This window comes from Pteropus medius, unplaced genomic scaffold (assembly GCF_902729225.1).
Source record: "Pteropus medius unplaced genomic scaffold, Ma_sr-lr_union100, whole genome shotgun sequence".
NCBI lineage: Eukaryota > Metazoa > Chordata > Mammalia > Chiroptera > Pteropodidae > Pteropus > Pteropus medius.
In genome coordinates, this window is record NW_024348533.1 from 175,654 (window position 1) to 193,464 (window position 17,811).

The following is a 17,811-nucleotide window of genomic DNA, read 5'->3' on the forward strand; positions in this document are numbered from 1 at the left end:
CTCTCCCTCTGTCCCCATCCCTAACAACACCTAATATGCTTTCTAATCTAAAATTTTGTCATTTTAAAAATGTTATATAAATATAACCATACAATATATAACCTTTTGAGATTAGTTTTTTTTCACTTGGCATAACTCCTTGGAGATTCCAAGTTCTTGCATATATTAATAGTTCATTCTTTTTTATTTTCAGCTTCGTAAATGTGCATGGGTGGGTGGGTGGGTGGGGTATTATTGATGACAAACAATGTAATAACATGTGTATTATTAAGTAGTGTGAGTATGTATATATGTATCACAGTTTGTTTATCCATTCACCTGTTGAAGGATATCTAGGCTGTTTACAGTTTTTGGCTGTTATGAATAAAGCAACTATGACCATTCATACACAAATTTTATCAAATGTAAGTGCTCATTCTCTGGTATGAATGTCCAAGAGTACTCCAGAATTTATTTTAAGTAAGAAATTTTTAAACTTACAAAAATATAAGTATTAAGACTAATCACAAATGTAGTCACAAATACTAGTATTTTCAATCTTTTACCTGAAGAAACTTTCTGAATGAGAAATTCTAGTTTTTAGCTAATAGGTTGTCATCAGAGACTACTTTCATCGTGCATCTTAGAAAAAGAAAATGTAAACTTCTATGTATAAATATCAGATAATCACAAAATTTGTGAATTAGTTAGCTCCTCTATTTAGTTTGTTGATCCATTTTGAGTTAATTTTTATATTTGTAAGTGGCATGGACTGACTGACTTCTTTTGCATGTGTATATCCAGTTGTCTCAGCACCATTTATTGAAAAGACTTTTTGCCCCATTGCATTTTACTTTTTTCACTGGACAATGGGTTGTGGCCATCTTTCCACATCAGTAGAGAGAAAGCTTCCTCATTGTTTTTCCTTTTGTCTTTTCTAAAGCTGCATAATATCCTTTGAGGATACATTTTTGAAGCGGGACTGCTGAGTCAGATGGTGAATAATTAGTAAATATTGCCAAATATTTTAATATTTTAGGAAATGAGACAGAATGATTAACCTAATATTAACCTAATATTAAAATATTAATATTGGAATTTTCATTGGAATTGTCAGTAAAATAATTAGAGAATCATGTATATAGATTAACAGTAGCCACCATTGTAGAATGGTGTGGGATACATATAAAGTAACAGCAGTCACTGTTACTAAGCTCTTACAATGTGGTAGTAGGCGTTTAGTACAGTAAATCGTTGCAGTAGTATATACCTTATTTCATTTAATCTTCTCAGTTCAATTTTGTTGATGTGAAAATGGAAGCCTAGGGAGTTTCCTGACTTGCTCAAGGTCATGTAGGAGGTGAATGGTGGTATCATCTGGGATGAAGAGGGTGGTTTCCGAGGTCCTACCATTTTAGCTTGAATTCTGGTTCTGATCTCTTGAGCAAGTTACTTCACCTCTATTAGCCTTACTTTTGCCACATGAAAATGGAAATAATAATAGTGTCTACTTCATAGGATTATTGCCAACATTAACAAATTAATACAAATATTTAAATTGATGCTTGACATATAATAAAGTATTTAATAAATGTTAGCTATTTCCTTTTTAACTGTACTAAATAAATCGAGGTTTTGGAACAGTATATTACAGGCTTAGCGATTATTTATGTTTGTTGGATTTTAATGAAAGCTTATTCTATAATGATAATGTGTACATAGCAAATGTAAAGACAAGTTTCCTTTTTGCTAGTTGTCATCTTTAGTTTTTATGGATACTTTGTTAGTTCTGTGCTTTTATCTTTTAAAAGTATTGTTTTATTGCATAAATTATTAAAATAATAATTCTTTGGAGAGAACATTTCTATTTTTATACCAATACTTATAGATCAGATTTATTCTCAGGAACAGTCTTTTTAATGGTTCTCAACTGTGTTAGACCCAGTGCCCATTTTTTTGGTAACATATCTTATAATTCCCCTTTGTCTAACCTGAAATAAAATTCATAGATGATAAAATATACCTACACATATCATTTAAAAAATATCAATATACTGCCCAATTGTAATATAAAGGAGAATAAAAGTACTTAAAAGAAATAAAATCCTAGTATTTCAATATATAAAGTGCTTGACTATGACCACATTCAATGACATAATGCAGTAAGAGACAATCATCATCACTGCAATGGCTACAAATGCAGATTGTTACAGGTATGTTGCATGAGTGATCTAAATACCTTGATTGGTGTTACTGTCATTGACATGGTCTTTTAAAACAGTGACTAGCTCTTGGTAGAATTCTGAGCAAAATAAAGTTGTTCTTTTCTCAGTTCTGCATTCCTATATTATTATCGTCATGGAAAAGCACTTTGTCTTTATATGTAAAATAGAGTTAGAGTCTAGACTCATATAATTATAAATCATTTTTCACCCATGTGAATATTTGGTTGGACATTCAAAATTGGATGGGACAGTTCTTCACTGATTGAAACCATCTTGTCCATTGCAGGATGCTTCCTACCCCTGACACCTGCTTACGAATACTAATAGTAGCATCTTCAATTGAACCAGAAACCCCCACAACTTTCTAAAACATTCTAGGTGGGGGAGTAACTGCCCTCATTGAGATTCATTGTTCTAGTGTTATAAACTGTATTTGTTACATAAATTTAATTTCTATGTTTTTATGGGAAAAGTTATTAGATAGCAATTTTTTTTAAAACTGTCAAATTTGGAATCACTCAGTTTTTTCATCTTTCATATCTAATCAGTTTATCTACACTTAATTAATTGAATTTTGAATTACGATCATATTGTGATTGAGAACAACCTAGGCTTTGAGGACTGATGCCAGTTTGGAGAATGTTTGTTTCCAGTCAGCAGCAAGATGAGCACAGGAAGTGAGAGTAAATGCTTAAAAACTTTTATAGTGATTGGTCATTGCCATGGCATCCGAGTGCATGATTTTTGTATTTTTCAGAAATAGCAGTTTGCCAGAATAGAAATATACAAATTGTTCTTTACCATGCATATTCTTAGAAGCGGCGAAATAGACCAATAATTTTCAAACCTTATAACAGGTTTAAAGCATTTAAACACTTTCATCACACCAGACCTTATGTGGAAGCACAACGTGTAAAGTACATGAAAGTGAAACTCTCTTTAGAACTTGTCTGGGCCTGAAGACCCCCAGACTTACAATGTCCCCCTCAGTGCTACCACAGACCCTCTAGCACTCTGAGAGCAGTTTGAAACCCACTGGTTTATAGGGACTAACACACTCTTTTACTAATGATAAAATTAGAGCTTCATTTATATCTTATTATAGAAAAGTAATTTTGGGGGGGTAATTTTTCCTAATGTATAAATATATCTTATAAATTTTTATAAAAGAGACCTTCCCCTTTCCCCCTGCAACCTCAACTAGGTCTAAAATCTACACCTGGAATTTGGAGTGTTTGCTTTTGTGACTTTTGTCTTTGGGATTGCTCTTTAAACTTTTGTTTGTCATCTTCGTGAGATCTTAACTACCTATGGAATGACTCTCCCCACTGGCTTCCACAGGCCTCTGCCTGTTTCACTTTATTGTGTTGATTTGTGGAGGTGACCTCTAGGGCCTTCCAAAATGAGTTTTGTATTTCTAACACTATATGTATTTTATATAAATCTATCTAAATATAGCTTTCAAATTTGGTAAAAGATCTCATAAGGTTACTCACAGAAAGGTAACATTTTTACATGGATGCCATAGATCAGTTGAGTATTTCACTCAACTGTTTGAAACCCTCTAGCAGCTTCAAATTGCTGTTAAGACAATAACACCTTAATCTTATCTCTGCCTACCTTTGTAGCCAGATATCTCACCCATTTCCTCCCTGCTTCCTACTCTTTCCAGCCACCATGCCTTTGTTTGTTTATTTTTTCCAAGTGCCTAGTTTTTCCCCATTTCAGGATCCTTGCATATACTCTTTTCCTACTACACCAACCCAGACTGGCTACCTGATATTTTTTCAAGTCTTAGCGTAAACATCATCCTGGGGAAACTTATCTCTACCTCATCAGGTTAAGTCTGTCTGTAATGTAGTGTTATACTGTCCTGTGTTTTTTTAAACTCGTGGAATTATCACGATTAAAATAATTTTTGTATGTAATTATTCATCTGCATGTTCCCCTTTTAGATTTTCATCTCCAAGTATAGCAACTATGTCTGCCTTGTTTTATCACTGTATATTCGCTGTCTAGCAGAGTGTCTGTCACATGGTAGATGTTCCAGAAAGAATTGTGTTCAATAAACAACACATAGTAGATATTCAATAAATAGCTGTGGAAGAATTATGGATATATGTGTAAAGTCTTATGACCTTTTTTTTTTTTTAGGTTAAAGAAAGACCTGATGTGGGAGTCTATATCAAAGATTTATCAGCTTATGTGGTAAATAATGCTGATGATATGGATAGAATTATGACACTAGGCCACAAAAATCGTAAGTGTAATATACAGTTGTGAGTAAACTTTTATGTGTTGAGTAGGATGGTTTAGAAGCAAAACTTGTGTGGCACTTTGTCCCATAAAGACTGGATTTTTAGATTTCTTGAAAACCCTTCCTTTCTGATTATTTACTAGGTGGAGAGATTATATGGATGAAAGATATCACAGATTGCTTTCCATGCTGACCAAAATTTTGTTTCTTAGTAATAGTGCTATATCTTTGAAAATCTTATATAGCTGTCCCTCGTTTGCTATAATATTTGATAGCATTTATTGAGCTTTTATTATGTGGCAAGTGCTTGTACTCAGTGCTTTATAAGAGTGATTTCTTTTAATCCTCACAACGGATTATGACAGTATTAAATTCCTATTTTATGATCGAGGAAACCAAGAATTTAAATAACTTGTCCAAGGTTATATACTACTTAATAAGTGGTAGAGTGAGTATTTTAACGTAGGCCATGAATCAGCATAACCAGACACTATAACTGCCTCCCTTTTGTTGACAAGAGAAGCAAAACAATTAAATGAAATGGCATTCTTCTTAGTAACTGTTTCAGGTTTTGTCTAAAGAATACAGAACTTCAGCAATATTTAGTACACACATGCCCCAGGTCTAGTACAAGATAAACGGTAAAAGATAAGAACATAGAAAGTAAACAGTTTTTTAAAGTTTTTATGACTAGATTATAAATTAAGCAAACTCAGGAAATTAAACAATTTTTAAAAATTGATTGCATTCTTATAAACCACAAAGAAGACCAAATTTCAACAGGAAAATGAGTAAAAAAGATATGTATGAATATGTTATTCACAGAACTATGAACAGCAATAAACATATGAAAGGATATTCAACTTCACAATCAGGAAAATTCATATTAAAAAAACAGTGAGGGATATTATTACCCATTGGTTTGGATGAGAGGACATCCACGTTGGTGAGGCTGTGAAGAAATGCACACTGGTGTTGGGAATGGAAAGTGGTACAGCCTTTTTGAAGGGCAGCGTGTAACAGTATCTGTTGAAATTTTAAAACTGCAGTCCTTCTGACTTAGTGTTTCTAATTCTAGATATATATTCTAGAAAAATACTTCGAAGTGTAAACAAAAAAATGCCTAAATGAAACATTATTCATAATAGCAAAAAGTTTGACACAACCTAAATGTAAATAAAACATTGTTTATATAAATTATGGTACAAAAATACTAGGGACTCTAATGAAGCTCTGAAAAAAACAGTGAGTTAAATCTACATGTAGAGGCCAGAAAGCTTTTTAAGATATATCAATAAATGAAAAGAAAGCAAATCACAGTACAACATCATTCCATTGAGTTATGTGTAAAAAGCCAAATTATTAAACTATGTATTTGGGCATTGTGTGTTTGTATCCACGTGCATGTATGTGAAATATAAGATGAAATGACATTTAATAGTCGTTACCTTTAGGGAAGGGGCAGTAAGATTGGGAAAAAGAGATGTAGGGAGCTTAGTGTTTTTTTTTTTATGTATTTAAAAATTTTTTATACTGGAAATGTTCATGTATCGCTTATTTAATTGAAAAAAAAATTAAGATTCCGTTCACAGCAGTGACCTCCCATCAACTACCTGAGAATTAATTTAACTTGGTATGTGACATTTTTCAAGGAAAACTAAATAATTCTAATGAGAGAAATAAAATGAAACAAAGATAAAGGGATTTGAAAACCTAAGATAGAGAGGAAAATAATTTTAATTAAAAAGAGATTGAGTCCAAGAATTAAACATTTAGTACAAATATTCAAGTAGAAAAGTTCCAACATAAAAACACAAACTTTATCATATTGAAATATAGTAAAATATCAAGAGTAAAATAGTGGAGGAGAGAAATGTGACAATAAAAGTTGTTATACTAAATAGATGAAAAATGGATACAAATATAAAATTACCCATTTTGTACAGGTGGTCATAGTATAGAAATAGTTAATTTTACACTTAAGAAAATAAGTTATCTCAAGAACAAATACTCAGCCTGCCTAGCAACTAAAGTGCAAATTTAAACTAGTTAGGTACATTTCATTGTGGGCATCATTGTAAATTGGTTAATATTTATTCAGAGCAAGTGTTTTTCAGCCTTTAAACCATAATCCTTTTAAAATCATTTTTTTGAATAGGTAATCCATACATATAGTATAAAATTCAAAAGGCACGAAAGTGTACATTGAAAACAAATCTTTTTCCTGCCCTTGTGTTGTCTCAGTCACCGAGTGCCCATCCCTGGTGGCAACCTCTGTTAGTTTCTGATGTGCCCCTTTGATATGTGTATGTTTAGAGAGTGCTTGTCCTCTTTCTTTATGAGTCAGATAATAGTATACTTATTCACTTGATAATATGATCTTAGAGATCATTTCACATTAACACGTACTAGTACGTATACAAGTATTTTAAAATAACTATATAATATTTCATCGAATGGATCTTATTTACCCAATCTTTTATTGACAGACTTTTGCGTTGTTTTTAATCTTGCTATTATGAGCAGTACTGCAATAAATATTCTGATATATACGTGAATTTATACACATGCATGCATACTAATGGGATAAAATTTTTCATACGCTCTTGAAAAACATAAAAATTCAATTTTTTTCTTATTCCAAAATGAATATTTGACAAAAATTAAAGCTACGGGAGTGTTTTTCATTTTATTTCCATTATGTGATGTGTCAGTAGATCAGAGCATTGAGACTGCTTGATTGCTGCAAGCTGTTCTCTCCTAGGGATTGTAAAGTTCAATGTAGGTCACTTTTAACAGTATGTCTGTTGTATTTGTTTTCATAACCAGAAATACAGAAAAATCACAGTCATAAATAGCATGCTTTATACAGCAAAAACAAATTAGGTATTAAAATACTTAATATGATTTTCTTAAATTACATGTTCTTTCCCCCTCCAAATTGAAAGACACTGCTACAGTGTGGTTTGATAATTACATAGCTGTAAAACGATTTGACCTAGTAATTCCAGTTTGGAAAATAACATCTCATGGAAATAATCCTAAAGAGAAAGAAAGATATGTGCTCAAAGATGCTCATATTGGTGTTCCTTATGAGAGTCTAAAATGGAAAATAATCAAATATCTCTCAGTAAGGGAAGAGCAAAATCAAGCCTTAATAGTTTTTTATATTTTTGGAAAAAATTCCTAAGTCTATAATTTGACTTTAAAGCAAATAGAAAAACGTGTCACAAATTCTTGCATTTTCTTTCACTAATTTTTCATTTACCTTAATCAGGCTTTACTTTGTTAGTACAATTTACATTGTACTAACATCTGACTTTTAATTTAGCCGTATGCTAATAAAGAATACCCTTTTAATGTTTACATTGTAAAAGCAAAGCTCACGTAGAGAAGTTCTGCATGAAGATGTAGATAGTTTGGGCTTGGGTAAAATTAACACAATACTTTTAAAGTGTTTCGGAATTTAAGGAAAAAAAACCCATATATGCCTACTTTAAAAAACAAAATAGACCTTTTTGTTTACACAATATAGTCATGTAAATTATTTATAAACACAAACAGTATATTTTGAATGGATGCTTTTGTTTTATAGAAATGTGGTTAGACTGTATATTCCTCTCTTAACTTTTTTCCCAGCCATATGTTATGGGTATCTTTCCAGGTCATACAGATCTACCTTTTTTTTTTTTAAAGGACCAGTTAGTAATCCATAGTATGGCTAGTCTATATTTGCTTAACCACTGTCACGTTGGTTGTTTCTGATGTCTTGTTTTTGCAAACCATGCTGCACTGAATCTCCTTGCATCATCTAATGCACATATGCAAGTGTTTCTGTGGTTTAGAGTTCCAGAATATAATACTTTTTAGAGATAGCTGAAATAGCCATAATTTTTCAAATAATTTAACATCTATTTTTAAATGTAAATTAGTTTTTTTTTTTTAGCCAGTAATAGTTGGGACAAAAATTAAGTATTTTGTCCTAAAATTACCTCTTTAATATGAGACACATTATAAATTCTTTTGTTGTCAACATAAATTGTCAGAAATTTCTAGTAATGGCTAAACAGGCCTCTGCTTTTATGGTTTAGCGGTGCCCTCTGGCTTTTGGTTGTGACAGAATTAAGTATTTTAAACCATTCTGGATATTTAATAATTTTTAAAGGCACTCTGTTGTTTTACTTAAGAATTTCCTTCCTATTCAAGGTTCCGTTGGCGCAACTAATATGAATGAACATAGTTCCCGTTCCCACGCCATCTTTACAATCACTATAGAATGTAGTGAAAAAGGTGTTGATGGTAACATGCACGTCAGGATGGGGAAGCTCCACCTTGTAGATCTTGCTGTAAGTAACAGGATACCACATAAGGAGCAACTCTTAATGATTTTTTTATCTTATAAGTGAATAAAAATTCAAGCAAAAAGGTGTGATTTACATACGATTTTTAAGTTGTTCACTTGTGTATGTGTTTAGCTTAATTATGGACTATTTTGAACGTACACAAAAGTAGATAACCTAGTTTGATGATCTGCCTGCCATGTGACTGTCACCCAGCTTCAACAGTTACCAATTCACTGCCAGTCCCGATTCATCTCTACCCTCAGCCACTTTCCTTCCTGTATTATTTTGAAGTGAATTCCAGATATTATGTCAGATACTGTTAGGTTACTTTTTTTTAAGCTTTGAAAAGAATATCCTGTACTTTTTATTTTAGCTTTTTTTATGTCTCTGTTTTTTGCTAGGGTTCAGAAAGACAAGCAAAAACTGGAGCTACTGGGCAGCGCCTAAAGGAAGCTACTAAAATTAATCTTTCGCTTTCTACACTCGGTAATGTAATTTCTGCCTTGGTTGATGGAAAAAGCACTCATGTGCCCTATCGTAACTCTAAATTGACTCGTCTTCTTCAGGATTCCTTAGGAGGAAATTCAAAAACCATGATGGTAAGATATAATTGTTGCTGTAGTTATCAGACAAATTTAAGATTCCTGTTTATCCCAATGGTTGATATGTATAACATTTTTAAAACTATTGATTATTTTACTTCATTTGATTCGTGGTTCTTCTTCTTCTAGTACACCATGTGTACTAACCCTTATGGTGTTGTTTGGAAACCCACGTGATTATGCTCTCTTTTCCAAGAAGGCCAGTGGGGAAGTAGGCTTCAGAAATTCTTTTTGCTATCTTCGTAATGGTAGTATTAATTTCAATTGTCTCAAGTGTTAAAGTGTTATGTTTTGTATTCTTAATTCAATAGTGTGCAAATATTGGGCCAGCAGATTACAATTATGATGAAACTATCAGTACATTACGGTATGCTAACCGTGCTAAGAATATTAAGAATAAAGCTAGAATTAATGAAGATCCAAAGGATGCTTTACTTCGTCAATTTCAGAAAGAAATAGAAGAACTGAAAAAAAAACTTGAAGAAGGTAACTTTTTTTCAAAGTATTGATCTTAATGTTGGCTAAAAATATGTTGCATAACCACTAAGTGTTCTCATAAAACCCACCTATTAAAAATTCCTCGAGCCTCTAACATTGATATTTAAAAGAATATTTTTGCTTAGTAACTTGATACTTACATACTTTAACATTTTCATATGAAGCTCAAGTAAAATTATATGTTTGTGCATGTAATTTGAAAAATTCACTTAATGTAAACCTCCTTTTTAATTCCCATGACCTTTCATAGATTTTATATGACCACATATTAAATAATGAATTTTTATTTGTCTGTATGAAGAGACAAATAAGTATATGTGTTTTGGTGACTGTGACCAGAGTTCTCTGTGACAGATATCAATCAGTCACTATTGTTTGAAGTTAAAGCCATCACAGAATCATGGGTAAATCAGATTTACTTTAAGCAAAGCTTCATTACATGGCCTTGAAAATATGCTTTCATACTGAAATTTGAACATGAGATTCTCTTTTGGAAATCCTTTTCTAACAAGATGTTAGACGGTTAGAAAGTTTGAAGACCTTGTTTATGATGGTGAGAACTTACCAGCCGTCACGAAATGTTGGGGTAACTCTTCATACCTTCATGCTAAGAACTCGTAGGCTTAGGGCTCCTTTGTGTACTACGTAAACAGAGGGCTTTGAAACTCTTTTCAGTCTATCGGGAAACTGGTTAGATCAGATGTGAAATTCAGAGATGCCAACATCACAAACTTTTGGAGAAGGTGATAATTCAGTAAACTCGAGTAAGATCGTTGAGCAAAAGCAGTAATAATTGAGCTCTCTTACATAATGAAATTTGGTGTTTCAAACGTGACCACTAGGTGGTATTTATAGTCAGTATGTTTTAAAGATTTAAAATTTCTTAGATATGTTGATGTTGAGTTCATACCATTATCTTGCTGACTTCATTTTTTAAATATTTTTTATTGTGATAAAATACACACAACATAAATTTACCATTTTAACTATTTTTAAGTTTACAGTTCTGTGGCATTAAGTATGTTCATATTGATCTGCAACCATCATCATCTCCAGAACTTTTTAATCATCTACAAATGAAACTCAGTACCCATTAAACACCAACTCCCCATTCCCCACTCTCCCTCAGCCGTGATAACCACTTTTCTATCTTTTATCTCTATGAATTTATTCTGGGTACCTCATAAGTAAAATCATGCAATATGTATCCTTTTGTGTCTGGCTTATTTCACTTAGTATAAAATCCTCAAGGTTCATCCATATTGAAGCATGTGTCAGAATTTCCTTCCTTTTTAAGGCTGAATAATATTCTAATGTATGTGTATACTACATTTTTTTTTATCCATTCATTTACTGATGGACACTTGGGTTGCTTCTACCTTTTGGCTGTTGTGAATAATGGTGTTATGAATGTGGGTGTACAAATACCTGTTCGAGTCCTTGCTTTCAGTTCTTTTGGATATAAACCCAGAAGTGGAATTGCTGGGTCAAATGGAAATGCTGACTTTATTTTTAAAACATCTCATTTTATTTATGCTCTTATGACATTTGTTTTTATAATATAGTTAACAGAATTTTATAACCTTATTAATAGAGTTTATCATAGAAACAATAAGAAGGGTAGGCAAAAACATTAAAAGAACAATTTTTAAACTTTAATTTTGAAATAGTTTTACAGAAATCTTGCAAATATAGTATGGAGGGTTCCTGTGTATATCCATCACCTAGCTTCCACCACTGTTAACATCTTACATAATCATAGTATAATTACTGAAACTAGGAAATTTGCATTGATACAAACTTATTAACTGACCTACAGATCTTATTTAAATTTCAGCAGTTTTATCTCTAACGCCCCTTTCCTCTAGTCCAGGATCCAATTTAGGATCACATATTCCATTTAGTTGTCATGTCTTTTTAGTCTCTTATGGTTTCCAATGCCTCAGCCTTTTTTGTCTTTTGTGATCTTACCACTTTTGAAGAGTCCTGGTCATATATTTATGGAATGTTCCTCAATTTGGGTTTGTCTGTAGTTCTCTCAATTCTGCAAGGTTTCTTCACTGTAAACCTACTATTTTTTCCTTTGTAATTAATATGTATCTTGTGGGGAGATACTTTGAGACTATACAAAGGTCCTGTTTCTCATCATACTTTCTCTCACTAATTCTAGCATCCGTCAAGGGTTCTTGGCCGCATCAGTGATTCTGTGGCATTTGCTCAGTGGTGACTTTTTCTTCCAGTCATTCCTTCTCATGTTTAAAGTTTGAAATTCTGTTGTATGGAAGAGCAGTCCCTTCTCCCCTACTTATTTATTCAGTTACTTATATATGTCACTATGGATCATTAATATTTATTTTAGTCTGTGGGTTATAATATAGGAATATCATTATTTTATTGTTCAAAGTATTCCAGCTTTGGCCATTAGGAGCTCCTTCAGGGTTGTTCCTGTGTCCTGTAGAGTTGCTCCTGTAGTTTTTGTTTGTTTGTTTTGAGTACTTTCTTATTTTCTGGCACCACAGATGCTTTAGGTTCATTTTGTATGTTTTCTACCATAGCTTTAAAATCATTTATTTCTCCCTAGTTCCTTTCATTGGAGGATGGATGGTATTTAGAAACCAAGATTTGGGCATTAGGTCTGCTCATTGCTACTGAGGTGTCACTATTTCTGGGCCTAAAGAACAAAATATTTTTAATGAATTCCTTCTCCCAAGACTCTCTGATCTCCTTTATTTACAAGTTCAAATATTACCTAGTTGTGATTAGTGTATATTTTACTTTTTCCCCCCAATACCTTTTGTTTTCTTAGACATTTCACATAGGGACAATGGTGTTTTTAAATAGCTACTTTGAAGGTAATATAGTACTCATCTGTATTAACATTAGTTTAATTATTCCCTTTTATTTGATTTTTTAAGTTCACATAATCTTTGTACAAATAAGCCCTTCTTCTTTTGAAATGTTTCTTGTGATACAGTTCTAAAAGTGAGATCACTGTGTTAGATGACAGTTTTATGGCTCTTAAAAAATATATAGGTCAAACGAATTATTTAAATTTTTTTTCTTTCTTTTTTTTTTTTTTTTTTAGGTGAGGCAACCCTTGGTTGACCTCACAGATTGCAAGGACCTTGTCAGCTTATAATCACTTATTTTTTGTTTTTTACACCTATAACACTTGATCTTCCTAGGTGGTCTCCCATCCAAGTACTAATCAGGCTCGACCCTGCTTAGCTTCTGAGATCAGACAGGATGAGTTATTTAAAATCTTAAACAGAAAACTGGGGAGAAAATGCTCCCCAAAAATGGTCACATTTTTAAAAGACTAAAATAATGATTCTAACATGTAATTTGCATATATGTATATTTAGAACTATACTTAAACTATTCTTTGAAATTTAAATGAATTATGTTTAATTTCTTTTTAGGAACTTTCAAAATAAAGTCTCTGTGTACATCGTGTCTATTTCTGAGGTTAGCAAATCTGATGTACTTGTCTAGGGATATTAATATAAGATTTGTTTAGGACAACAAGAACTTAATGAAGAAAATTGATATAGGCATTTCCTAAATAGCCAATGACCTACCTGGTACAGAATAGTAATCATCGTATTAAATTTCTGTTCAAGGGGAAGAAATATCAGGCTCTGATATCAGTGGGTCAGAGGAGGATGATGATGAAGAGGGTGAGGCTGGAGAAGATGGAGAGAAAAGGAAAAAAAGGCGGGGTAAGTTCTTCTTAGTTCTAGAAATTAACCAGGATTGCTACTTAATGATGGTTCAACATTCCCAGGGCAGTTGAGTGCATGCCTTTTATTTTACCATTTTTAGTTATGATAGCAATTCAAATAGAGGAAGTATGCCATGTATCTGGTTAACTTTGCGTTATGTTTTCCTTCTATATTGAGCTCCCATTTATAGTTGAATTAGAATATCATATGTTCTGGGTTTTTTTTTTTAATTTAGAATTGTTAAAATCTGTGATAGTGAATATACCATTTAAAAATTTCACGTAGGGTTTTAATTTTATGTGGGACTCTCATCTGTGTTAGGAACCTAAACTTTTTAGGAAATGAGGATAATATGGGTTTTTCCTCAAGCAGGGTTAGGCTTTAGAAGTCAATGAATTTTTAAATAATAAATTTGTATAAGAATTCTATTTTTTAATTTAACTTTTTTCTTTATAAAATGTACTTTCATTCTCACCCTGTTATTAGGCATTTGTTGCCAAGTGTGGATTAAGACTATTTATTGTGATAAAGATGTAGATAACATGCAAAAGAGAGAGACATATTATAATGGCCTGCATTTCAGATCTTTTTATCCTAAATATTTATTTCAGAACTCTCTTCCATTAACGTGGATCATTGTTTCCAAGCTGGTACATATTTTACTTGTCTTATTAAGATGATCTTGCTGAAAATAAACCCATCACCACTTGATCAAGAGTCCCAAATTTAAAAGCTATAAAGATTTTATAACTTCATAAGACAGGAAAAGCATGATTTAGAGCAAGCATTGGCAAAATATAGTCAGCTGGCCAAATCTAGCCTACCACCTGTTTTTTGTAAATAAAATGTTATTAAACAGCCATGCTCATTTGTTTGCGTATGGCCTATGGCTGGCTGTTTTCACATGAGACTGCATGGCTTGCAAAACCTAAGCACTTATTATCTGTACCTTTACAGAAAAAGTTTGCCAACCTCTGATTTAGAGAAATGGTTTTGTGTTCATACCTATTTTTTCACAGAGTAAACTCTTCAAAGCTAAAGCAGATAATGGATTTGTTAAAAATAAAATTTTAAATAGAAAAAAATGCCATTGTTTCATATGTTAAAAAATATTTAATAGTAAGGTACCTTCTTTTCAGGCTTAGAAATTTTAAAATGTTCAGTGAGCTTTTCAAAGTTTTGTCATGAAACCTTAAAACATGCCTAATTACATCTGATAGTTCAATGTTTTAGAGGGAAACAAGTGAAACTGGAGACAAACCAACCTCTCTCTAATGAAGGGCAATTGATCATTTTAATTGTGCACAACTTTAAATTTTAAAACTCAGTTTCTTTAACCAACTGTCACCAAATGACTTATTATTTTATTCTCGTCATTCCAACCCTCTAAATTACTGTGTTTTAGGTGCAGAGTGGGATTTGCCCACAGTAGATGCTTAGAGAAGTACAGTTCCTAGTTCCCCTGGTTGGCTTTGTTGTTAGAGACTATTGGCTAGGCTACCAAGACTGGTTTTAAGGGAAAGTAAGTTTCAGTTCTTTAATACAAAGCTTGATTGTCCTTTAAAATTCTCTGAATTTTTCTCTGTGTATGTATTCCTTCTCTTGTTTCCTTTTGTCTTTGGTTCCCGTTGGGCTCATTTCTTTGTCTTCCAGGCAGTAGCAGCAGCAGTAGTTCAGACTCCACATGTTCTGTCATAGAGAAACCTCTGGATAAGTTCTTGCCTAGTGAGTGGTAGGCTCTTAAATTCTCTAACAGAGCTTTGGCTTTTCCATCACCCATGGGCTTCATTTGAGAAATGCTGCACCGCTCCCTGTCATCACTTAAAGAATACGTGTTGGACTTCTCCTTAGACCAAGCATGTGATGATTCCCCTTCCCCTTCATTGCTTCCAGTTACCCATAATTGTTAAAACATATGCTTAAGCTTATGTTTGAGACAATGGAAGAGAAATTCATGCTTTTGCAATTGAGATAATGTAAAGAGAGCTAGTAAGCTGTATAAAAGAATAATTCTTATTGTTCCTTTTCATGTTTCATGACAAATTTCTAATCCTAGTCAGTATAAGAGACATCTAATAACAAATGTTGAATTTCAAAAAGTCTAAATTATATTTGGAAGTACACCGGTGCCCATTATAACATGTCTTACAGTTAATAAACGTTTTACACTTTGGTGTCCTCTTCTTAGGGTAGCTTAAGATTGAAAGCTCCCAAATTTAAAAAAAAAAGTAAAATTTGAAGCAAGTAAAGATAAATTGAATAGTATTTTATATCAAATAGCCATCTATCCCTATTTCTAAATTACCCGATTGATTTTAAGAAATTTTCTAAAGTATGATTTTAGAATTCAGATCCACAAGATACTGTTTTTGCAGGATCTATCGACTTATTTCCAACCTAAAGGCTTTTTCTTAAACCTTAATTAAATTGAAAAGTATTATTAATTTTATTTATATTTTATTTTCAGAAGGAAAGGGATTGATGCTTGTACTAGTTTGCAGCTTACTGCCTTTTAAAGCATTATCTGTATACTTAACCTTTCAAAACTAATAGCAAAAACATTTGGTTATTGTTCATATGCTTTTAGCATTCTAGAGGAAGAATTCCACAAATATTAAGAATTGTTTTCTCTGTTGACAATTCTTAAATTTTACCAAAACAATTTCAGAGGATAACATAAAATATACGAAGTTGCTTTAGAAACCATATAGAAGTATTATTTTATATTATTAAAAAATACAAAGAAATACAAGAATTACAAGAAAATATCTGAGTGGGAGGTATTATAATTTAATTTTCTGTTATAAAACTTACCTTAATCCGTAAAGACTAGTGATATGAAAGTATGATATGAAATGAGTTGTGCTTTGTTAAATTTAAAAGAAATTTTAGCTCTATTTGTTTACCTAGCACATGATGTTAAGTTCTTCTGTTGTGATATGGATGTGTTGAAGTAGAGAGATGCTTGTCCCAGCATGTGGTTACTGTGTGTAACTTGTATGTACTTTCCCTTTTAAAAATATGAATGGCCTTTTTTTAAGGTGTTCTTTGCTTGAATCATCAATTGGTCATTCACTTCTATAGCATCATTATTATAATTATCCTTAACAATCTACTAATAGATTGAATGCAAGTTTGTTTTATACAGGTGTACTTCACTTTGTGCAATGAAAATTTTTTTCTGAAAAAATTGCTTATAAATCGAGTTGGAAAATCAAATGCATTGGGAGAACTTGTTGCCTTTAAAATTTTTTTCATCAAATCCTTTTGTTAATCAAATAATCACTGTAAATTACTGTGATCTTATTTTGGGTCAAAGGTTTTGGGTTGGATTTTCTTAAAGAGAGGCACACCTGTAACAGATCCTTATATTGGAAGAACATTGAATTGGGAAATTTTAAATATGTACAGTGTGACTTTTGCTACTTTTAACTGTTATGAACTTTTTAAATTAACTTAATTTCCTGTTTTGCTCTTTTAGAATACTTCCCAGGTCTTAGCAGGTTCCCAATTCTATGTCTACTGTTATTAGACCCACATGGTGCTGAACTGTTATATTGTTTGGGAGTCAGTGTGAGCTCTTGAGATCAATTTGAATTATAATCTTAGACTAAATTAATATTATTATCTCTGCTTAAATTACATCTCTAATTGTGTTGAATATACTTTACTTTTTACATAAAACTGCTCTTTTCCAGTCTTGATAATGATTTATTTCTATACTTATACTATAAATAAATGCTAGTATACATTTTTCTTTGTTTTACATAAGAATAATGTTTTTCTTTTTTTCCTCCTCATCTCTGTGCATATGCTTCCTGTCTGCGATTTGCTTACTACTTCTTATTGAAAGATCAAGCAGGTTGGTGTGATTGATTTGCACTCCACATGGTACAATTATTTAAACTTAAAAGAATTTTGTCATTTAATTATATTACATTTTTTAAATTTAATATTTTTATAAGGTAAGTGTCCATCTTTTGTATTTAAAAAAAAATCTTTCAACTTTAGCTTTTAACAAAAAACTTCTTTCCTAAATTATTTTTAAAGATTTACCTGAGTTTTTATTGAGGAAGAAATTAGGAACATTCTTGTTTCCAAATTATCTTTTTAGGGGAACAATTCAGAAGTATTAAGATTGACAGTGACAAACACACATGATGTGCTAGACCTAGTTAACAA

The 17,811-nt window shown here is 32.0% G+C and overlaps 1 protein-coding gene across 4 annotated transcripts in view; it reads left to right on the top strand.

The window, feature by feature from the left end:
* Nucleotides 1–17,811, top strand: part of KIF3A (kinesin family member 3A) — a 37,743-nt gene that overhangs the window by 7,899 nt on the left and 12,033 nt on the right. For 2 of the 4 annotated variants that reach the window (XM_039879950.1, XM_039879948.1), the window contains exons 5-10: nt 4,359–4,464; nt 8,668–8,807; nt 9,206–9,403; nt 9,718–9,892; nt 13,528–13,626; nt 17,483–17,491. In XM_039879950.1, the coding sequence (XP_039735884.1) occupies nt 4,359–4,464; nt 8,668–8,807; nt 9,206–9,403; nt 9,718–9,892; nt 13,528–13,626; nt 17,483–17,491 (727 nt within the window). The remainder of the gene's footprint in view (nt 1–4,358; nt 4,465–8,667; nt 8,808–9,205; nt 9,404–9,717; nt 9,893–13,527; nt 13,627–17,482; nt 17,492–17,811) is intronic. The other 2 variants (XM_039879951.1, XM_039879949.1) reach the window with 1 other exon arrangement.